At 41.0% G+C, this 24,863-nt stretch overlaps 1 protein-coding gene across 6 annotated transcripts in view; it reads right to left on the reverse strand.

The window, feature by feature from the left end:
- Positions 1-24,863, reverse strand: part of evla (Enah/Vasp-like a) — a 228,790-nt gene that overhangs the window by 50,768 nt on the left and 153,159 nt on the right. Inside the window, exon 1 of one of the 6 annotated variants that reach the window (XM_057859985.1) lies at positions 5,575-6,637. The exons of 2 other annotated variants lie outside the window; for them this stretch is intronic. In XM_057859985.1, the coding sequence (XP_057715968.1) occupies positions 5,575-5,663 (89 nt within the window). In that variant the 5' untranslated portion in view covers positions 5,664-6,637. Of the gene's footprint in view, positions 1-5,574; positions 6,638-17,437; positions 17,668-24,863 lie in introns of those variants that run through there. 3 more of the 6 variants (XM_057859983.1, XM_057859986.1, XM_057859990.1) reach the window with 3 other exon arrangements.

Genomic DNA, 24,863 nt, shown 5'->3' on the forward strand with positions numbered 1-24,863 from the left:
CATTTCAAGACAGTCACACGCATTTGGTGAGTATTCTGTATGGACTGTGTTAAAGCGCCACCATAGGGATTATAGTCTCTGAGGTTGAATGGGCGTTTAGTGGGAGGGGGTAGCTTGTATATAGCAGTATACATTTCATTCTAGATGTCTATGTTTGTGGCATGTGTGTATGTGAGGTGGGGTCCATTTGACAGAAAAGGGAGGTCTGTCTGTGGCAGGCAGGATTAGAGACGGCGCGCGGCAGGCCGATCATTACCTCACTGCAGTCTTAAATCTAAATTAACCAGGATTTAACTCTCATACAAGACCTTTAATCTGCTCAAGGGGGAAAGTCGTGCACTAGGATGCCCGCAGGAGCTAAAAACAGCACAAGGCAACATTATTTCTGTGAAATCAGAGTTAAGGCAGCACCTTTGTACAAAAACAAACTGCTCGTTAGTTTAAAACAAACAGCGAGATGCAGCACAGATGGCAGATTTTAGGCTGTTGATGTACATGATGCAGAACACTGATTAAAACGAACCCATAGTTCACAAACATAGCGAAAACCTCAATTTGCTTTGTTTTTTTTTTTTTTTGTTCTTTTGTAATCCCGCCACACAAAATTTGCTATAATGTCCAAAAAATATTTTTGAACAGGAAATTAAACTTAAACCAGTGACGGCAAAGAGGAAATGCATAAGGATAAAAACTGACAAAGACAAAAATGACAGGAAATGTAACTTGGGCAACAAGAACGGTGAGCAAAAATCCCAGAACCACACAGAGGAGACCTAGTGAATGACCTACGGAGAGCTGGGACCACAGTAACAAAGGCTACTATCAGTAACACAATGCGCAGCCAGGGACTCAAATCCTGCACTGCCAGACGTGTCCCCCTGCTGAAGAAATTACACGCCCAGGCCCGTCTGCGGTTTGCTAGAGAGCATTTGGATGATCCAGAAGACAACTGGGAGAATGTGTTATGGTCAGATGAAACCAAAATAGAACTTTTTGGTAGAAACACAGGTTCTCGTGTTTGGAGGAGAAAGAATACTGAATTGCATCCGAAAAAGACCATGCCCACTGTGAAGCATGGGGGTGGAAACATCATGCTTTGGGGCTGTTTTCTACAAAGGGACCTGGACGACTGATCTGTGTAAAGGACAGAATGAATGGGGCCATGTATCGAGAGATTTTGAGTGAAAATCTTCTTCCATCACAAGGGCATTGAAGATGAGACGTGGCTGGGTCTTTCAGCATGACAATGATCCCAAACACACAGCCAGGGCAACAAAGGAGTGGCTTCGTAAGAAGCATTTCAAGGTCCTGGAGTGGCCTAGCCAGTCTCCAGATCTCAACCCCATAGAAAATCTGTGAAGGGAGTTTAAAGTCCGTGTTGCCCAACGACAGCCCTAAAACATCACTGCTCTAGAGGAGATCTGCATGGAGGAATGGGCCAAAATACCGGCAACAGTAGAGGTGTGCAAAATTTCCGATTCTTAGATTATTCGCGATTCGGCTGTGGAAAATTCGAGAACGATTCACAAACATCCAAATTCCGATTATTGAAATATGCGAAGTAAAGCGGAAGTACACAACACTCAGCGCGCCGCGCGGTCTTCGGGACGGAACGGAGCGAGAGTAGCTAAACATCATGCTTCCCATTACCCAGCCCCTCGGGTAATGCCAATGCTCAACTCACGGCTCTAGCTCAACTCATGCAACGAGATAAAAAAAAAACACAACAACATACCTGACTGCTGCCGAAAAGCTGCTACAAAGTCCATCCATATAATGTTACGGTGGATATCATTTATATAGGACTAGATGCAATATAAATTTGATAGTGTTAGCAGCACATCTACAAAAAGCTAGATGCGGGCGTTATAAACGACCGCCATCTTAAAGCAGTACACTTCCCTGCAAGGCTGTTGTAGCGAACCTTCCAAGCAAACCTAATTAACTTTTTATCTAAAATACTCCTAAATCGGTAAAATATTGACTTGAATCTATCTTTAAAATAGTTTTAAAACTTTCACATGTCGAAAGTAGACAAAAGGGAAATTATGGAATAACGGGAGCAATTTTAACAAATTTAACGGTTGATTCACAACATTAAATTAATTGAATGTAGTTTAAAGCTGCTGATACAGAATGGGGACTGGAGTTTTTTTATTTAATGTTATTTTTGTTATTTTGTTATTTTAACTACTAATTCTCCCACGTTTAGAAGACATAGCATGAGTATGGAACGGCGCTGCCCCCAAGCGGCCGGTGGCATTCTCTTCACTCTTAATGTCAATAAACGGCCTCATTGTAATGTTTGAGGCAATATGCCAGTGGGTCATTCATTGCATGCGTTAATTGCGTCAAATATTTTAACGTGATAAATTTAAAAAATGAATTAACGCCCGTTAACGCGATAATTTTGACAGCCCTATTTTAAACATAACTGTCCAACCAAATCATTTTTGAACAAGAATAAAGTACTGTAGTCGAAAAATGCTTGGCTTTATTAAATGCTTCTGTTTATCTACCTTAACTGTGACTCTTGGAGTGACATGTAGAAATTTCAAACTCATCATGATCACTTCTGGCATTTATTTTATATGTCTCCAACGTCTCCACACACACACACATTCATTCCAGCGCGGCTTCCTTGCAGAAACTGTTTAACAAGTTAAACGATGATTGACACATTGCTCCGCTTTGAAGTCCGGTTCTTTGGCAAGATCAAAGACAACGAGCATCGTTAACTTGAAGAAGCAAGTGCTGCAGTGACTGAGAGGAACAAAGGGCTGGGAGAGGGAGGGTGTGAGGCTGTGCGCAGAGCACAAAGCAAGGCGTATGTGGATTAAAAAAAATAAAAACTATCGCACGTGCTTGCGATGGGACTAATACGCACATCGCGATGGCGATGTTTAAACCTTTAACACCGAACGTGTTGGCAGCGACGCGTTTACGCATATCGTCTTTGAAACTTCATCACGCTGTAATTACGTCACCCATGTGCCACTGGTTGGTCTCATTTGAAAGTGCGGAAGTTGATGTCCACACCAGTTTTTATTTGAACTCAATCGACCAAGAAAAACGGGAGATAATGCCATTTGAGTTTTATAGTTTTATTGCACTCATAAATATGGATTCAAACGCTGCATGGACCATGTATCTATCTCCATATTTCCATCATTTCTTGTCCTTTTTCAAAACCGAAAGCAGCACAAAAGACTACATATCCCAAGAGTCGTTCTGATGTCAAGAAGGACGAACCGAATGTGATCATTTTTAATAAATTTCCGAACGAGGCGCCAACTACTGAAAGGGAGGCATGCGACACAAGCAACGGCCGCTTGGTTTGAGCGAGCCACTTTGAAACGTGCAGAATGACTATAAAACTACATTTAGCGCAAGCTAATGCATTATTTCATTAACTCAAGGAAGAAGATGAGCCGTATTTGTTGTCCTTTTCTTTGCATGAGTCAGCGTCTTGGCGAATAGAAGTGGCGGCAGCGCGCAAACGGCGAAAGAGTAGGCTGTGTGAGGTTGTGTGTGACGCAGCTCCGTGATCTGTTCAAGCTTTATTGAGTGCGCAAAAAAAAAAAAAACTTTATTGGGTCGAATGCCTGAAAATTTGAATTTTGAAATTTGAATTGAACTGAACTACTTGTCAATATTTTTAAAATACTTTTTTTCAATGTTATATATATTTTTTCTTTACTAAAATCTTTTCAATTTTTATGTAGATGTGTGTTCGAGAAGCTTGATTGCATGTACACCACTGTAGGTATATACTTTTGATAAGGTGATGGGTACAACACCTAACTTCACAAAGAGATATCCTCCAAACCCTTTTTATGTTAGATGATATATATAATTTTTTTTCTCACTATTTTGCACTGTATATAACCTGTTTTGACCATAGTATGTGTAAAGGTCAAAAAACGCCTATGACCATACCTGCTGTTTGTGTTGAATTGTCAAACATAAAACTATTCAATCTTATTTTTTTCTATTGAATGTTTATCCTAACAAGTTGAATAAATATGATCAAGCTTCAAAACGGTTGGTCGAGCATGTTTGGTTGTCAGTGGGACGTCAACATTACAAATTTTGAAAAAAGATTTGGGGATTTTTTTGTCTTTTTGGGTCCAAAATGTGGATTAAAATTGGTCAGCGAAGAAAACAACTGTTTGGACATGAAGTTCAAGGTGTCCTGAAAAAAGGGACCCAACTTGGCCATTGTAAACAATTTTTTCTTTGAAATATAAAGGCAACATCAAATGCATGCAAATTCGGCCAAAATAGGCTTAGGTGTTAAAGGGTTAAACGATATATCGTTCAGGCTTAATTACTACCAAAGCATTTGTAATTGCAATCATTTTCTGAGAGAAATTGAGCATTATCTGACAGAATTGCAGGGGTGCCAATACTTTTGGCCTGCGCTGTAATTATGACAATCAAAATCAAATGGAGGAAAAAAGTAGCGGTTTATAGCCCGAAAATTATGGTACAACTAAACTAAACAGAACAATTCCCATTGAAAATGACTAGATCGCTTTAAGTATTTCCACTTACTGGCACAACATATCATCTACTAATGCATCATCTGAAAAATACATACTGATACATAGCGCGCCATAATCTTCATACAGTCAACAAAGCCTTTCAAGTCCCTGTTGATGACCGGATTGTGACCTCGGCGCTCCACCATGGTCTTTTTATCTAAGTGCTGATAAGTGCAGCGTAACCCTGCAGAATGGGTTGCAACTAAGCCCTCTCGTGTGCGTGTGCGAGCAGAGTAACGAAGCCTTAATGGCATTAATACCAACATTAATGTGCTTATGTTCTTATCAAAATGTCCCGTTGTGTTGTTTGTGAAAAAGCTCAGGCGGCATTGGTTTGCAATGGGAAAAATACAAAATCAAGCACCGCGCAGTTCCAGTCAACATGTGACCTACATAATATTTTCCCTATGTAGGTGATTTGCATAAATTACAATTACATCCCCCATTCTGTGCATTGTGGCGAAACCATGGTAGGAAATGCACCAGATTAAGCAAAGGAGGACAAACTCGCGACACTACAGCCAGAAGCCATGCCGAGTTCAATACGTGTGTGAATTAAACATGTATGAAGAGCCTGGCCATTAAGATTTCCGTGTTTGGGATAAAGAAAATGCCTGGTGGAGTGGCTCCATTACTTAAAATGCATCACACGGTAAGGATGCGACGAGGCTGGCAGGAGACAACAACGGCAAGCATGAACCGAAAAACTACTCTAGATGACAAAACTACAATTTCACCAGAAAACGATCTGGGGACACAATGTCTAAACCAAAATAACCTCAATGCTTTGGCTAAACAACAGTTTGCCAGATTAAGATTATAGATTAGTATTTCAGCTCTGATTAAATTCACCAAGGAAAGATTTGCCTTCTGTGCTGTTGGCCGATCACAATACTTCTCTTCGCACACAATATCCAAACTGCACATAATCTGAACGATAACAAAGCCCATTTTCATGTGTCAACCGCAACTTCGACATTAACCGCAGTGAGCGTACACGCAAAACAACAAAGTGCTGACAACCAACCTGCTGGTGATATGGTTGTAAAACAGCCCAGAGTCACTGACACTTTGAGGAAGGCCATAACGTAGCACCCGCACCCTCTGGATGTCCATTTCAGTCAACAGTTGTTGCTATACAACCGCTCTGGTCGATCTACTCTATTAAAAATCTCATTAAAAACATGATAATCCTAAGGTAGAAAGCCGGCAACGTAATTTAAAAAAAAAAAAAAAAAAGACAAAAAAAATGCGTTAAGTGAAACATCCACAAAGAAAGTGATGAATGTCCATCCGGAAACAAAGAGACAAGGGATGAACAGGCAGGCGGCACAGATGAAGTCATTGACTGGCCTGATGTCGCTCTAAAAACAGATGACCGTGTGTGTGTGTGTGAATGTGTTAGTGTGTGTCATTGAACCTCCGTGTTATTGTCATAGTGTAAACCCAGGGGAGATTACCTCATATCCATCTCAAACAGCTCCTAATGCCCACCCCCTCGCATCCAAACGATGGATGGGCATTTCAATAGACCAGTATTTTTAAGAGGATGGTAGATGGATTAAAAACCTGCACCCACAGTGGTCCTTTTTGGAATAGTTTGCTCACGGACTTTTGAGACAGAATAACCAAACTGTGAAGTTTTATCCCAAATTATAATGAACTAGCAGTTAGACAGGTGCCGATTACAGGTTTCAAGGTCGACTGCTGGCCAAAAGTATTGACACCTCGGCAATTCTGTCAGATAATGCTCAATTTCACCCAGAAAATAATTGCAATTACATATGCTTTGGTAGTAATTAAGAGTGTGACAATATCTCGATACAGTGATATATCGCGATATTTTGCAACCCAATCGGTTATCAATATGCTCCCGCCAAGTATCAATACTTTTATTTGACATATTGCCCATCTGATTCTGTAAACTGCTCAATGTTTGGTCCACTAGGGGCGCTCGTACGTAGAACTAGATGCGAAATGACCGACTCGGCAGCGTTAATAAAACAGCCGCCATCTTAAAGCAGTACACTTGTCAGCGCTCATAAATAAGATTAACGTTACTGTCACTCGCTCATGTAACGTTATCCCTGCGGAGGGCTAGGTTTCTATTCATTATGACCACTTTCGATGCGTGGCTAGCTCTTACATACAGGCTTTATTTAATCTGTGAAAACAGCGCTGTAGAGTGATTAAGGTGTAAAATAAAAACTTAATAATGCTAACTGTCAACTTTAGCTCAGTAGTCATTGCTGGATAAAACACCAAGTAGCAATGGTGCGTAATGTGCTCCAATAGAGCACAGCATTTATTTTGAACACTGCAAAAACTCAAAATCCTATCAGGATTAACAGTTTAGACTAACTTAAAACTTAACTAGAATTTATAGCTTGACACAAGTGGAAATTCAATTGAAACATGTGGGAAAAACACAGCTTTCAAGTGATGTACGGCAGTGAATTAGTCTTTTTTTTTTTTTCACATTTGAGTTGCAATTGTTGGCTGTTTTCAACAATCTCCATCGAAAAATAAAAACATTGATTGACTGAAAATGGTTCAATATAGAGATGCCCGATCACGTCATTTTCAAAGTATTGGAATCGGCAAAAAAATATCGGCCATTCCTTTTTTTAATATACATATATTTTTTAATTAAATCGTTTTCTAATTGTATTTAAGGTTACAGACATTTAGTTCAGGCTTAAGGTAGGGTTATCAAATTTATCCCGATAACGGCGGTAATAATTAAAAAAAAAAAAGTATCATGTTAAAATATTTAACGCAATTAATGCATGCGCTGCATGACCCACTCACGCATTGTCGCGCTCAATCTGTAATGGTGCCGTTTTACCTATATAGAGAGATAAAAGGCAGCGTAAAATGAGTAGAGTGAATTTTGGCAGCTTTTGGAGCCTTTTTTTAATTGGCTAAAGTCTTACAATCCCTCTTCCCACAATTAGAAATACTGTATCATGGGAAGCAATGTGGGGAAGCAAGGTAACAATTGATCTTTTTCTTAACACCTTATGTTATTTCCCAACGCAAAGAAGATATATCAATTGGTAGCACTACGCACAGTCATGGTTCCACTTCCCATCATGCATTTAGGCATGGCTACAGTATCATTTACTGAAAGCTCAACAAATACACTAGATGGCAATATTTAGTAGTGATGCACGATAATAAATTTTTCAACCGATACCGATAACCGATAATTTCCTCCTCATTCCAACCGATAACCGATAATGTCAAGCCGATAATTCTATTAAATGATTTTTGTAAAATTTTAAAGTATACACAAAAGAAAATATTACTGTGCCAAAATATAATTTATTGCTCTTTTTTTTTCAACATAAAATATGAACAAGTCGCCAATTCAAACATCTAAATAAGGACAGATTGTCTGACATTGTGTAATGGTAACCTTTGGCAACAATTACTTACAGAGTAAATACCTAAGTTGCACAAAAATGCCTTTAAAAGTAAGCCATTCCTAACATATATAACAGTAATACACTGCAAAACACACCTCCTTAAAACTGGTCAGTTTTAAGTGCAAATCTATGGGCAATAAGTGAAATTATCTGCCATCGCTTCAAGTGTATTTCTCTCAGATTTCTTGGAAGAAAAATAGCTAGCTGAAAATAATATTAACAGCCTTGTTTTAAGCAATACATTATACTTAATCCTAAAAAAAAAAAAAAAACTTGGAAGAAGCAAAGATTTTGAATAATATTTCTGCCTACAGAATATTGATTTAAGAATTTGATTATCCACTGTGACTGTAATTGAGCAGATAAATAAGTTAAATAATTTGAAAAGTGATTGCTAATGTTATATGCTTTGTTGCACACTGTGAAAATGATTAACTCAAAAGAGCGAGATGTCATGTACCCATTCTGCAGCGCTTAGTTTACATTTGCGGTTTTCACGACATTTGCTTTACAGCAGCTAAACTGATACACGGCAGTACTATTTGGACGGAGTTGGAGCTCGCATCCGCGTGCGTCTTGTTTTGTGCCTGAGTTTTGTTAAGCCGAAAATAAAGGCAGCGTTACAAAGTCATCTGACCGCTCGTCATTCTACATACTGAATGCATTATTGACTGGCTGACTTCGTTTTCTCCATGTTTAGATTATCATCTAACCACTGTGCCGTCATGATAAGCTTGCTTACTGGACATCACTTTTTCATGAAGAATGGTGATCGTATAAACTGCATTATTTTTTTATCCAGGGCTTTGGCTCTCGGGTCATTTAGGCATAAAAAAAAAAAAAAAAAAATCTTGTCTCGGCGGCGGCAGCTACATTCGTACCGGATAATCCGCCCGCCCCGGCCGGTTCGCCGCGGCGTATTCGGGTCCTGGCTCTGCTCGAAAAAACAGTGTCTCGTCTCGGCGGCGGCGGCAGCTATGTTCGTACCAAATAATCCGCCCGCCCCGGCCGGTTCGCCCCGGCGTATTCGGGTCCTGGCTCTGCTCGCACGCCGTGGGGGAACGCTCGAGAAACCGGGGTGTTCGCCGGAGGTCCCGAGGCCGGGGAACCGGGCTCGGCCCGCCCCGCGGCGGCCTGCCGGACCGGCCAGAGGTGGTGGGCTCCGTCGGAAGACGGCTACTTGCCGACTATCGGTCTCCAGTCGTGCCGGTGTTTAGCCTTAGATGCGAACCACCCACCTTCGACTGCATTCCCAAACAGCCCGACTCTGTATCGTCACAAGCCCTGTAGTTTAACTTAGTGTTTACAATAGCTTTAGCATTCCCGCTAGCAGCAGCCTCGTATTTGTTCCAAAAATCTTTGTGATGCAGTTTTAAATGCCAGCTGGGTTAGTGGTTTTGAATGAGGACGCTTTCTTTCTGCCTCGTGGAACTTCTACGGTACATATTTCGCAGATGGCGAGAGCCTCGTTTTTTTAGTAACAGCCGCCATAATATTCAACTACTTCTTGTCGTGTAACTCCGCCTTCTCAACCCCTCTTCCCTCAGGGGCTTCAGAGAGGGGAGGGGTTGAGGAGGCGGCGTGCTGAATTCTTCGGTTGCGCACATTTGGAGGCTAAATCAAGTATATAATTATCGGATTGCATTATCGGTTGAATTTTTTTATTATCTGGATTATCTGTGTGGCGTCATAATTGCCATTATCGGCCGATAATTATCGGCGACCGATATTATCGTGTATCTTTAATATTTAGTCACAATATACAAAGTCACAAGTCTTTCTATCCGTGGATCCCTCTCACAGAAAGAATGTTAATAATGTAAATGCCATCTTGAGGATTTATTGTCATAATAAACAAATACAGTACTTGTGTACTGTATGCTGAATGTATATATTCGTCCGAGTTTTATTCATTTTTTTATATTGTGATCGGATCGGGAACATCCCTAGTAAAAAGAGTAGCGGTTATCTCCGACAAAAATGGACACTCCACAAGCTTGTGTGCATTTACGTTCCTGGTAGCCTCGTTTCATACGAGTCTTTTAAAGTCAAAGCTCATTCTAAATGAGCTTCCATCGACTAGCATTGCCTGAATGTCAGAGGTTAGTTAAAGCAGAGGGGAGGCAGCGTGCTACTGTAACCATCCATTAAAAAGCGGTGGTAATTGATTACCTCTCAGACTCAATTAAGGCCGTACACTTGCAGCTTAATGATTGACTGATTGAAACCTCGCGGCGGGACATTCTTATTACTTTGGCAGTGCTTTATTTTACAGATTCAAATGTAACATGTTGTGATACTCTCTCAAAAATATTTGATCGAGACAACTCTATAAACAACTGGAAATGTTGTTTTCAGCACTGAGCTGCCAATGGCTCATCTTGGGCCGAAAGGGGGGTCCAGATGGCCTGGGGAACATTTGTGCAACAGACCGGTTAAATGCTAACAAGCTACATCTTTCCACAACCAGGTTGTGCCCTGAGGAAGGGACACGGACCGCCCGCTAACATTTAGAAGGGATCACAGCTAGACCGCCTCGGGGCTGATTCATCTCTACGAGTGTTAAATATGAGATGACAGTACTTTGGGAGAAATAGTCAGGTTAGGTAGATATGTTATTCACGCTCAGGGGAGTCCTGTTGTAGATGGCAAACCAGGTCATATAATTTCAAAAGAAATAGAAATAGGAATAGAGAATAGCAAAAAATATGCCCCATTAATTCAATACAACATTAAGTCCAAATGGAAGAATGCACTAATACACTACCTTGTCTATCACATGACGTCTAAAATATTCAACGAAACCATAAAAATCTGAATCATAGGGGTCATATCGAACCAATTTATCTAGCTTATCTATTGATGGCGTAACATCCAATTATCACAGACTCCCCTGATTTAGCGAGAAAATAAGTCTTATCTAATCAATAACAAAACTACAGTGTATCACAAAAGTGAGTACACCCCTCGCATTTCTGCAGATATTTAAGAATATCTTTTCATGGGACAACCCTGACAAAATGACACTTTGACACAATGAAAAGTAGTCTGTGTGCAGCTTAGATAATGGAGTTAATTTATTTTCCCCTCAAAATAACTCAAAATACAGCCGTTCATATCTAACACCTTGGCAACAAAAGTGAGTACATCCCTTAGAAACTACACCCCTAAATGTCCAAATTGAGTACTGCTTGTCATTTTCCCTCCAAAATGTCATGTGACTCGTTAGTGTTACTAGGTCCAGGTATGCATAGGGAGCATACTGGTCACTGGTACACCCCTTAGTGAAAGTTGTCAATATTAACATACAACATGTCAACTGTCAATATTTTGTGTGGCCACCACTATTATCCAGAACTGCCTTTACTCTCCAGGGCATATAGTTGACCAGAGCTTCACAGGTTGCCAATGGAATACTCTTCGACTCCTTCATGAGGACGCTGCGGACCTGCCGGATATTTGAGACTTTGCGCACCTCCACCTTCCGCTTGAGGATCCCCCAAAGATGTTCTATTGGGTTCAAGTCTGGAGACATGCTTGGCCAGCCCATCACCTTTACCCTCAGCCTCTTCAGTAAAGCAGTGGTCATCTTGGAGGTGTGTTTGGGGTCATTGTCATGCTGGAACACTGCCCTACGACCCAGTTTCTGGAGGGAGGGGATCATGCTCTGCTGCAGTATTTCACAGTACATGTTGGAGTTCATGTTTCCCTCAAGGGAATGTAACTCTCCAACACATGCAGCACTCATGCAGCCCCAGACCATGACATTCCTACCACCATGCTTAACTGTAGGCATGACACACTTATCTTTGTACTCTTTACCTGGTCGCCGCCACACATGCTTGAGACCATCGGAACCAAACAAATTAATCTTCGTCTCATCAGACCATAGGACATGGTTCCAGTAATCCATGTGCTTTGTTGACATGTATTCAGCAAACTGTTTGCGGGCTTTCTTGCGTATCGTCTTCAGAAGAGGCTTCCTCCTGGAGTGACAGCCATGCACACCAATGTGATGTAGATTGCGGCGTATGGTCTGAGCACTAACAGGCTGACCCCCCGACTTTTCAATCTCGGCACCAATGCTGACAGCACTCCTGTGACGATCTTTCAAAGAAAGCATTTGGATAGGACGCTCAGCATGTGCGCTCAGCTTCTTTGGACGACCAACCCGAGGCCTGTCCTAAGTGGACCCTGTTCTTTTAAAACGCTGGATGATCTTAGCCACTGTGCTCCAGCTCAGTTTCAGGGTGGTGGCAATCTTCTTGTAGCCTTGGCCATCTTCATGTAGCACAACAATACGTCTTATAAGATCCTCAGAGAGTTCTTTGCCAGGTGGTGCAACTTTCAGTGACCAGTATGAGAGAGTGTGAGAGCTGCACTACAAATTTGAACACACCTACTCCCTATGCACACCTGGACCTAGTAACACTAACGAGTCACATGACATTTTGGAAGGAAAATGACAAGCAGTACTCAATTTGGACATTTAGGGATGTAATTTCTAAGGGGTGGACTCACTTTTGTTGCCAGGGGTTTAGATGTTAATGGGTATATTTTGAGTTATTTTGAGGGGAAAATAAATTAACTCTACTGTATTATATAAGCTGCATACAGACTACTTTTCATTGTGTCAATGTGTCATTTTGTCAGTGTTGTCCCATGAAAAGATATACTTAAATATCTGCAGAAACGCGAGGGGTGTACTCACTTTTGTGATACACTGTAGCAGTACTCCAGGTTGCCTGATACTGTACACTTTGCTTGGGAACTCCACTCCCCCCATAAACGCCTGGTACTCTATAAACGCCTCATGAACCGCTATACGAGCAAATACAGTAGGTCTGCGGGCTACAGTGGGTGACTATGTAACCATGGCAACAGCAGCAACACTGTTCTTATTAGTGCAGTTGAAATTTCAACTGTAAAATCATTAAAAATGTTTACTTTAATGGCATGAACAGATACACAATGACTCGTCCTGATATTGACAATCATTAATTTCTCTTTGAATGGACACATTCAATGTTTAGACACAAGCAACCATCCCCCCACCTTGATTCCTTACACTCACCGGTCCATCTTCCTCAGCTAGCACACTAATCCTGATCCTTAAAGAGATAGGCTGCTTCCGTTTAAGGAAGAAAATACTTCCCAGATAATGAGCGTGTATGTGGGACCATCCGTCCATTCATTTTCTACAGCGCTTGTCCTCATTAGTGTTACAGATGAAATGGAGACTATTCCACCTGACTCTGGATGACAGGACTAGCCAACCACAGAGCACTAATAGACAAACATTCAGTGTTTAAAAAAACAACCTGTTCACGATTACAATGATCTCACGATATGGCAAAACAACAATTATCGACACATGGGTCAGGAAATCATTTTACAAAACAACTAGCACGCAAACATATATTAGCTGAAACAACTTACAGCTTGATGTGGGCCCAACCAGAGCGCAGCTATCTAGACATGTGCCGATTACCGGTTTCAAGCTATACCCTGGTATGAAAACGTCACGGTTTCAGAACCGCAAAAATTTTCCGTCACACCGTCCCTAAGGTATTAAGTATTTTTTATGCCCCACAAATGGAGGGAGAAACACTGGTTGTTGCTCAGTGTCAGTGTGTCAGCTGTGCTGCACGATGGCTGTAGGAGGTGAAACTCCTGAACTTTTTCCCCTATCGAAGACAACGAAATAGCAGGTATGGGAATACTTCGGCTACAGAAAAGTTACAGACGGCCGCGGCTTAGAGGAGGAGGGCCAACCGACATGTAAAACATGTTTGCTGAGGGTGGCTTCCGAGGAGGCAATACCTCCAATATGATGTCTCATTTATACAAAATTAAAGGTTATTTAACGCTATCATGAACATTTCCCACAAGTTACGAGAGTTAATTCCAGCGTGTTTAGTGTGTCTAGCAGTGTAAAAACATGTGTTTTTTTTCTCTCTGGCAACGGTCTATGTTGAGAAAGAGTTTGTGTATAATGTAAACATGATACAAGTCATACACAGGTGCTTTTTATGTAAAATAATTCAATTATTTTTGTTCTGATGGTAATAATGTTGAGCTGTGGCTGTGTGTTTAGACTCCTGTACAGTGGAAAAGTTTTTTTTTTAAAAACCCAGATATGTAAAAGTAACTTGTTTTAGAGCTGTAATTACAATACCATGATACTTTGAAACCGTGATATTTTGGCTTAAGGTTATCATACCGTCAGAATCTCATACCAGCACATGCCAACAGCTATGCTTTATCCATGTCAGAAGTCTAAGTCTGCTCCTCAGTCATACAAGGCGACAGTCCAGCCAGACCCAACGCTGCCACCAGACGGCAGTGTATCCTCTATCATTAAAAAAATACAATACTTTTGGACTTTTTGGATGGTTATTTTGATATTTAGGGGTACATAAAAGGTTTATTCCGACTAAGGCGGAAATTCGGGTTACGTCGCCAGCGCAGGACCAGAACTTGTTCATAACTCGGGGAGTACTTGTACTGTCACTTGGATTGGGCATCGAATGAATTTGAACGGTTTCAGTTCCGACTTCCCGTTTCGATTCTGGTTCCAAACGATTCTCGATTTCGGTTCTTTTAATAGACAGGGTAAAAAAAATGGGATAGTTCATATTATTTCTTAACTTCTCGATTTTTTTTTTAATTATGTGAACTTCAATTAACTGAATTTCTCAGAGGGCTATTTTTAACTTGTATATAAACATCAGTCTTTGAACTTGAACATGATGACGTTTCTTTCCACAGGAGTGCAATTTCACAGAGATGTTTATTTTTCAAAAGCTCACGGAGAAAACATTTACACATATTCTTTAGCCTATGCTTTACAGTGTCTTATGCTGCAGGCATTTATTGAATTGCTTCGTTTGTTTTAGGTGGTATTTCTACAAGTTGTTGTTTTCTTGATCTTTAGTTGACTACTTCTTAAGTTTGATTTCTTTCTAAATATGATATATTGTTCATCCGCCCACAAGATGTCACTATTGTAGCTCTAAAGTTTTTCTTTGGTTTTGCTATGTGTGCTTGGCTTCCCCTAGCGGTCACTTAATGAAAGCAGCAGGCAAAAAGAACTTAACACTTTAGTTGGAAAATAATCCTTGAGGTGTATGGACGTTACACTCCTCCTCTGCACTACACATCGTTGACAACCCTCGATAAAACAAAGTCTGTAAGTTTGCACGTTTGAACAGAGGGTCTGATATAATTTCGGTGTGTTTATTCTGTTACTTTGTCATTTATGTGAAGCGACGCAACACGTTTTTGTGCTAAGCTAAATTAGCCACTTCATTTGATTTGCTCATAACGGAGCTAGTTTTCATGTGGCTTCTCCTTCGTTGGGTTCGGCAGCTATTTTTTCGGTCGCTGTTCAGGCCATTGAAACTTGGAATCGGAATAAAAAAATTCGAGCGGTTCCAGGAGAACTAGCGCGTTAATCCCAGATTCCATCGATGTTCAATGCCCAACCCTACCCATGATACAAGGTTCACGATAACGATGATCTCACGATATGGCGAAACAACAATTATCGATACATGGGTCAAGAAATCATTCTACAAAACAACTAGTACACAAATTTATATTAGCTGAAACAACTTACAGCCAGATGTGGGCCAAACCAGAGTGCAGCTATTAGAGGCGTGCGAAATTTCCGATTCATAGATTATTTGCGATTCGGCCGTGGAAGATTCGAGAACGATTCATAAACATCCAAATTCCGATTATTGAATTATACCAGGTGAAGCGGAAATAAAACACAGTCAGTGCGGTCTTTGGGACGCCACGGTCTTTGGGACGCAATGAGGAACGGACCGAGAGTAAATATCTTATTCAACTAATGCCGCTACTTTAAAAAATAAATAAATAAATAAAAATTCCTGGCTGCAGCCGACAGCCGCTACAAACAGCGACCGGTTGCTAGTTGCTAAAAACATACGGCAACATATGGCTATGGCAGATATCACATATTGTAGAACTAGATGTGAATTGACAGACAACGACATATACAAAGAACTAGATGCGAAATGACAGACTTGCCGCCATCTTAAAGCAGTAGACTTCTCTAGAAGTCTCTGTTGAAGCGAACCTAATTACTTTTTATGTAAAATATCCCTAAATCGGCAAAATCTTGATTTGAATCTATCTTTAAATGATGAAACAGTTTTAAAACTTTGACATGTCAAAAGTAGACGGATGGGAAATCATGGAATAACGGGAACAATTTTCATAACTTTAACGGTTGATTCACAACATTAAATTAATTGAATGTAGTTTAAAGCTTTTGATACAGAATGGGGACTTGAGTATTTTATTTACTGTTTTTAACTGTTAACTTGATACTAAAATAGTTTGGTTTAGCCTGAGAGGATTTTTGAACATTTTCGGAACTAATGTACAAAACATTAAAAGTGTGGTGGGGTGCATCAATAATTGATTTATGATCGAATCGGAGCCTCTGAATCGTAATCGTAATCGAATCGTTAGGTGCTCAAAGCTTCCCAGCTCTAGCAGCTATCCTTTATCCATGTCAGACGTCTGACGTCTGTTCCTCAGTCATACAAGGCGAAAGTCCAACCAGACCCAACGCTGCCACCAGAGGGCAGTGTATCCTCCATCAATAAACAAAATACAATACTTTTGGACTTTTTCGATAGGTATTTTGAGATTTTGGGGTACTTAGAGGGTTAATTCCGACTTTCCGTCGCCAGCATAGAAACGGAACTCATTTGTAACTCAGGAACTACCTGTATTTTCACACCCCTAATTGCTAGGCGGCTGTAATTTGTTGCTCCTGTTGTCGTATTTTGGAAGTAACAGAGCCATAAGGTTCTATTTTCGAATTAAAAAAAAGAAAAAGAAGAGATGGTTGTGGCTACAGTTTAAAAGAGCACGTTGTCAGACTTGACAGTAGATTACTCGAGTGCACGCACTCAAGCACAAAATGGAATACTGTAATGTCATGGCATCCCACACATCTGTGCTGTGAGCGTCAAGCAATCCCATCGTAATCTTGCCAAGGTCCCTTTATCACGCCGTCATCTGGCTCCTGATACTCGCACTCATACCGCCGGCGAGCGATTAAGCGCTCTCTATCCCGCGCTTCCTGTACTGTTCCCGTCCCCCGTTCTCACACTCGCATGCAACTCAGATGCGAGCGATCCCGCGAGGCTCTCCAAACAGCTGACGGAGAGAAGTCTACTCGGGGAAAAGACTGAGCCAATAAAACAAAATGGAGCTTGGCCGGACAAAAGAAACACAGTTGAGCGAGATTGGAAAGAACAAGACGGGAAAACAAGGGGGTTTTATTTTTCCAATCCTAGACTGAGAGCAGAGAATTGCATCCAGGGAATATTTTGTGGTCAACAAACACATTCCAAAGCCATCTTCTATCACGCTCGCTCCAACAAAACACTTTTAACAAAGATAAGGCTGTCCTACCCAAAGTCGTCCAAGGAATACATGTTCCCAACGCTCCGGTCCTTATGGCAAATAATGAAGGGAGGTGTAAAGGAGGAGATTACGGAGGAGATCTTGAGGTGTTAATCTGAGAGCAGGGAGCAACACGCATGCTGCCGGTGTCAAACCTTCCTTCCTTACATCTTCCAATGAGCCTGAAACACTGCTAAGAGGACGACTGCAGCAAGAGTAAGGGAATGCGAGCCAGTTAGAGAGAGAAAAAGGGAGAGAGGGAGGGAGGGAAAGGAAGAAAGAGAGAGAGAGGGAGGGAACATGTGACCGGCAAAGACCAGTCACCTCGTTCTTTTCGTTTGAGAAGAACGCTATCTTTCAGCCTCCAGGGAATCATTCACGCTGGATCAACGGAACAGCTACAGAGCTTATATCCATTATATGACACGCACTGCTTTTCTATAGGATACACAGGCTGCAATCTGCAGGTTTAATGCTTTATAGGGCACATTTAACTCATTGCCAGGCTTTGTCGGCTCAAGACGTCTAATCCATTTTGATTGGGAAAGTCTGGAACAGAATAAGGCTGCAACAACTAATCGATTTATACATTTGTCGCCAACTACCGTAATTTTCGCACAATAAGGCGCACCTGACTATAAGCCACCACCCACTAAATTTGGCACGAAAACGGCATTTGTTCATAGACAAGCCACACTGGACTATAAGCCTCGCTGAATTTTGGTATAATTACATCAACACATATTAACCAGTAACACTTTATTTGACAGCGGCATCATACGACTGTAATGAGACCCTATGAACCACCATCATTGCTTTAAGAAGCTCTATTTGGCCATCACTGCTCCCTTGAGGGAGACAGTCAACTTCTGCTGCCACCTACTTTTAACATTGTTGTCATCCAAAATGCCTTCTAGCATGAATTGCAGCGCTACAGATGTAAATAACAATCAAAATTCATGTTCTGTGCTGAACATTTTGTTAGGTTTTGTGTTTGGTTTCTCCTTGTGTGACTTGTCCTGTGATTACCCATTGCTCTCACCTGTGTGTGTTTTCCCAGTGTATTCTGCAATCTGCATCCACCTGTGTTACCCAGCTGTTCCTTGTCTCGTTATCCCTTGTCTGCTTGTGTGTATATATGCTCCCATTTTCTGTTCACTCCTTGCTGCGTCATTGTCTATGTCTATGTCCGTCTCTGCCAAACTTCAAGTCCGTTCCAAGCCCTCGTGTACCAGTCCCTCTGATTTAAGTAAGTTTTGTTTTAATCTTGCCCTTTGATCCCCAGTGGTTTTGTTTGTACTTTGTGTTTTTGTTAGTTATAATTAAAACGTTTTTTGAGTTCATTGCCTTCTGCCTCCTGCCTTGCATTTTGTTTCCTGCGTTTGGGTCCACACACACCTGCCTGCCCAGCATTCCCTGACACATTTCTTGAGTTACTGTTCCAGTTATTTCATTAATTGGTAGTTATGGTATTTGGTAACACTTTATTTGACAGTGGAGCCATAAGTCTGTCAATAGACAATCAGAATTATGACATGACACTGTCATGAGCATTAATGAATGCTTATAACAGATGTCATTTAGTGTTATTTGGCAAATTATCTCACTTTTGAAAGGATGTAAAAGATCCAAGCTGGACGTAAATGGAGTTAGTGACATAATTTGCCGGATGACACTTAATGACATGAGAATTCAGTAATGCCCACGATTGTGTCATGTCATTATTATGACGGTCTTATTACAGTTTTATGATGCCGCTGTCAAATAAAGTGTTACCTTTTAACCCAAATAAATCAACAATTAAGCCGCACTGGACTATAAGCCGTAGGATTCAAAATGAAGGAAAAAAATAGCGGCTTATAGACGAAAATTACGGTAATTTGATCATCGATTTTTGTCTGCAGCTATGAGCACTAGGATTGGGCATCGAGAATCGATGGGATCTGGGACTAACACTCCGGTTCTCCAGGAACCGTTCGAAGTTTAAATTTCGGCTCCAAGTTTCAATGCCCTGACCGCCGACCGGAAACAATAGCTGCCGAACACCACGATGAAGAAGCCACGTAAAGACTAGCTCCGTTATGAGCAGAACATATGAAGTTGTTAATTTAGCTTAGCACAAAAATGTGTTGCTTCGCTTCATATAAGTGACAACATAGTCACGGAATAAACACACTGAAATGATATCAGACCCTGTTAAAACGTGGAAACTTAAAGATTTTGTTTTATCAAGGGTTCCCGACAATGTGCAGTGCAGAGGAGGTATGTAGAGTCTGTACACCTCAAGGATTCTTTTCCAACTAAAGTAATATGTTCTTTTTGCCTGCTGCTTCCAGTAAGTCACCACTAAAGGAAGCCAGGCGCACGTAGCAAAACCAAAGAAAAAACGTCCGGAGCAGTGTTGTTTTTGGCAGCCCTTTCAATTTTTGTTTTAGTCTTTTGGACGATAATACTTATTAGATTTAGTCATAATTTAGTCATTTCAAAATGTGGTAAATGGTAAATGGTAGTTTTTCTTCGTCTAGTTTTTGTTGATGGAAACTCAAGACTAATTTCGTCTTGTTTTAGTCGACGTTAATTAAAAAATTTTTCATCTGTAAAATAAAAAATTACTCTTTACCAAAACAAAGTTTTTCAATGAACATTGGCATACGAGCACATATTGTAGCATCTACAAGGACAACGCCAACTTGGTGATGGTACACACTTGGAAGGAAAACAGTACAGTGATACCTCAGCTCACGAACATAATTGGTTCCCAGAAAGTGTGTGTAAGGCGAAAAGTTCGTCTTCCGAACATTTATTTCCCATAAGAAACCATTAAAATGAGAATAATCCGTTCCCAGGTCCCCATAAAACATAATTTTCTACTAAATAAGCCTTAAAACTACACAAAAATATACCTTATTTTATGTATAATAAATGTGCTATTGTATTATAATTAAAGAAATAAACTGTACTGTATAATAAAGTAGTTTTATTTACCTTTGTGATGGTAGTTGATGGCTTGATGGAATGGAGTGGGAGGAGTAGGGAGGGAGGGAGTTACTGTTTGGAAGGAGAGTGTTACCAGCAAAGTGCGCAGTTAGCGTAGACTCCACTGCTGTGCCCCCCACATGCTTTTGGTTGTTAATAAAAGCCATCCGACGCCTCTGGGTGTTTGTATGCACGCCGCCACCTTTCTGGAGAGGAAATCGGGCGAACCGAAGACAACCGACGACAACGAGCCAACGTGACTCGCCGGTCCACTTCTCACTACGGTGGGAAGCTGAAAGCACCGCCAATTACCAGTCGAGGGTGAATTGGTAACACGAGTCACCTTCCATAAGGACTGTAGGTAACTCTTTTTCGGTCCCATAATAGCAAAAGTACACTCAATATGGTCCAAAATCTCTATCAAACACAAACCACGTCCGCACTCAACGAGAGTGAGGGGACGAACTGGGACGCCGTGAGCGTGCGTCAGCTTCTCGTGGAGCTTTTCGACCGCGTGAATTGGTTCGTCCGCCGAAAACTAGTTCGTCAGCAGAGACTATATGCTCGCGAATTTAATGTTCTTGAGGCGAAAAGTTCGTGAGCTTAAGCGTTCGTGAGCCGAGGTATCACTGTATATTATTTTCAATTAATTATACCCACCTGGATGCCAGGAACTGCATGTAAAAAAAAGTTGTCCGATAGTTTAAACGGACACTTGCCATTAGCATTAGCCTAATGCTAACGTGAGTATAGCATTGTGTTAAACGCAAATGCTATGTGTGAGAGAATTTTATTCATGCTTAAAACAGAACCATTATACATTTCATATTTTTTATGCATTTGTTATGCTTGCATGACAGCATTATAGCATACAGTATTATTGTTATAATAATCTGTAGTAATCTTTTTGAGTGTGCCTTCCACGGCCTTGACGATCGTAGACGGTATCACCATATGCCCAAATATGGACTGTTATGCTCCGTTGTTTCCCAATGTGCCCTGAATGAATGCAATGAATGCCCAGTGGTTTCTTAACTTCGTTCCACCCGGCACCAGTGTTCAAGGTCTCAGCTCAAAGATGTTTTTGTATGGAAAAATACCAAGGCTTGTGAGATGATGAGTTTCGTTTCCGGGTAAAGTTTCACGGGGCGCTCCGGCACAGCCCTTTTTAACAGTATAATTGTCTAGCTTCTATTGTATAGCTTCGTACTTTCTGGCTGATCTCAGCTCCTAACTGAGTCTTATCATTTTGTACCCGTGATATATCATGTTATATAAAAGTCTTCGAAGCAGGCAATCCTTGGCTGACTGATTCATTATTCTCATTTTGTTGAGGTTAAAATGGTGGCTGTTTACTAACACATCTAGTTCTTTATAATACTTGTTGCTAATGCCGCCGTGTCTGTCATTTACATCTAGTTCTGTATGTATGTGATATCTAGAGAAGCATCATGTGGGCGTAGTTTGTAGGCTATCGACTACAGTCAGGTATTATTAGAGCCACCTAGCATAGTAGCATCACGTTTGCAATGGCGTCACACTCCCTTGCCTCCTCCCCACTCCTGCTCTGCTCTCTCGTCTCCGTGAGTCCGTCTCTCTCAGACTTTTTTTATTCAACCAACTTAGTAGTAACGCACACCTTTCCCGCCTCAGTAACGGTAACGCCGTTGCCAAGATGAGAAAATGAATTAATTAGATTACTCACTACTGAAGAAAATAACGCCATTAGTAACGCCGTTATATTTAGGGCTGTCCCAAACGACTAATTTTCTCCCGATTAGTCAGCCGACTATTTTTACGATTAGTCGACTAATCTAATAATTATTTATTTATTTATTTATTATTTTATTTTTAAAAACTAATTTAGCAATGAAATTTTTGTTGATGCTTATCAATTAAAAAAAAAACATTGGAACACTCAAATCATTTATTAAAGTACAAATAAACACGTAAATAACAATAATAAATCACAAATAAACAATGAGTTCAAATGCTGATAGAATTAACTAGTGTAGCATCCCGATTGAAAAGATGGTCTCTTAAACTGATGGTTTACAACTTTTATTCCATCCTTGATGTAAACACACCGTAAGAGCTACGGCGCACACAAATAAAGCAACACAATTAGAAATTAACAAAAACTTTTCACCTTTTTCCTTTTAAACCTTATTTATATATCAATGAATTGCCTATATGAATTGCCTTTACCTTATTACCTTATCATTGACAATCTCTCCCTTGAGTGCAATCACTGTATATACTGTATATATTTATGACCTTTTAACCTTATATAATTTTCTATACCATAAAATAAACCATAACATGAAATAAACCTTTCAATTAGCATTAAGAACAATACTAATAGCACTTATAGGCCCATTGTCAATGAAACATTATTATTTAGTAAGGCGACAGCAACCTCTGGTGTACAAAAAATGAAAGAAAGAAAAAAAAAAAAACCTTACAAACTGCGTGAAGGCGCTTGAGGTGTTTATTCACGGCCGACGTGCAGCCAAGCTTGGCACTGAAGAGACAGGACAGAAGAGTCCTTTGTTTCTTTGAAATAAGTCAATGTTTTGGCCACTCTGGTGCGCTTTTTTTTGGCTTTGTGCCGCTTTCCCTGCTTGCAAACAGAGCATCCGACATTCTAACTTTCCACGCATATATTTTTTTAACCCTTCATTAACCGTCGACGGCATGTTGTGCTCGTCGACGGATTTACGTCATCGATGACGTCGACTACGTCGACTAGTCGGGACAGCTGTAGTTATATTCTAACACCATTATTAACAACACTGCAGTGGCCCGTACTACGAACGGAGTTCAACCTCCCCAGAAGTAATCCAGTTTACCAGCGGATAACCAGAGTTGACAAAACCTGGTTATCTAGTTTGTGGTCAATCGGTGCTACGATGCTGATTCGTCGAACCTGTGTCAACCCAGTCAGAGTTACTGCGCGTTCACATAAAAGGAGGCGGAGACCAGAGTCAAACACTACTTGTGACGATGGCACGGGCACCTTACTTCATGGAGGAGGAATGGGCGATAATCATGTGCAGTTATGAGGAATTAAAATCCATCCTCACCGCGAAATCCAACACCGCTTCGGCGAGTATAGCGCGACTGGTGTGTTGGCAGCGAATTTACACTGTTAGTGAGTTAGATGGACTTACGACCCCCACCCCCCTAAAAATGTTCTCGGATCTACACAATTCACGTAGGTCACCCTTTTTGACTTCAAAACGGCGAATTTCGCCAAAAGGTGAGTGATTTTCGTGCCTGTTAATCAGCTAATTAATCCATGATAAAAATAATCGTCTGTTGCATCTCTGGCAGAGAATAACCACCAAGCCCTCCAAGTCAAAATGGATTCGACATCTAGCACCGTCAATGGAACTTAAAAATTAACATTTCCGGTCAGTTCTCCCACTTTAAACTGAAATAATCGATAGCTGCAACCCGAGTACCGTTACAACCCTATCATGCGTATATAGATTATGTGTCCTCTCTGGATGACAAATTGTGCGTTGCATTCAGCAGGGGTCCGACTAAGGCAAACTTAGACTAATAAGCTCCTTTGCTGGCAAGATGACGAGTGGGTATAAACCATCTATAATGGCAACGCAGAAACAAGAAGCTGACTGCTGGGTTGAAAATGTGGTCAAATACTCAAAAATGTAAAATACTTCACCCTCATATGGAAGGTTTTTTTGTTTTGTAGCTTCTTCACTAATGTCTCAGTATTCGCGAAGTCTGGACTAGCGAACACAAACATTGAAGTATTCCTTTGTTTAAATAAACTCGTAGTGCTGTTTTTGGAGTCATTTTCCTTGTGCGCATCTGTCCACCAGATCCTGCTTTGATTTCTATAATTTTGCCTAGCAACAAACCCAGATTAATCCATTCTGTTAATCAACATTGCTGCGTCTGCTGGGGTCTCCGGGGGTCCATGAGCTGCTAGTTGGGGGTCCACATACTTTGCAATAAATTATTAGATATATTGTACTAGAGCTGAAACGATTACTCCAATAATTCGAGTAAGACGATTTTAAAAATTGATCGAGGAATTTTCCCCGCCTCGAGGAATCATTTAATTTTGCCACCTAAGCATGACGTTTTGCCCGGACTACTTTCAATGCGACACAACGCGCTAACGTCATGTGCGTACAGGAAGAAGACAGAGGTGGCGGAAATATTTGATTTCAACCATGCCTGAACGTAGACGTAACGACAAAGAGGCCGAAGAAAGTGAAGAGAAAGGCACCAAGAAAAAGTAGAAAATCTCAAAAGTGTGGGAGCATTTCGAGCTGGACACCAAAGCATGTATTCACTGTACGACAGCGCTTGCATAACCCTACAGCACATCTTCAATGCTGCAGCTCCACCGAAGGCATAGGCGGATCTACTATTCAGGCGAAGGGGGTGATCGTCTCAGGCCCCCAACCAGTAGGGGGCCCCC

This window comes from Corythoichthys intestinalis, chromosome 15, assembly GCF_030265065.1.
Source record: "Corythoichthys intestinalis isolate RoL2023-P3 chromosome 15, ASM3026506v1, whole genome shotgun sequence".
Classification (NCBI taxonomy): Eukaryota; Metazoa; Chordata; class Actinopteri; order Syngnathiformes; family Syngnathidae; genus Corythoichthys; species Corythoichthys intestinalis.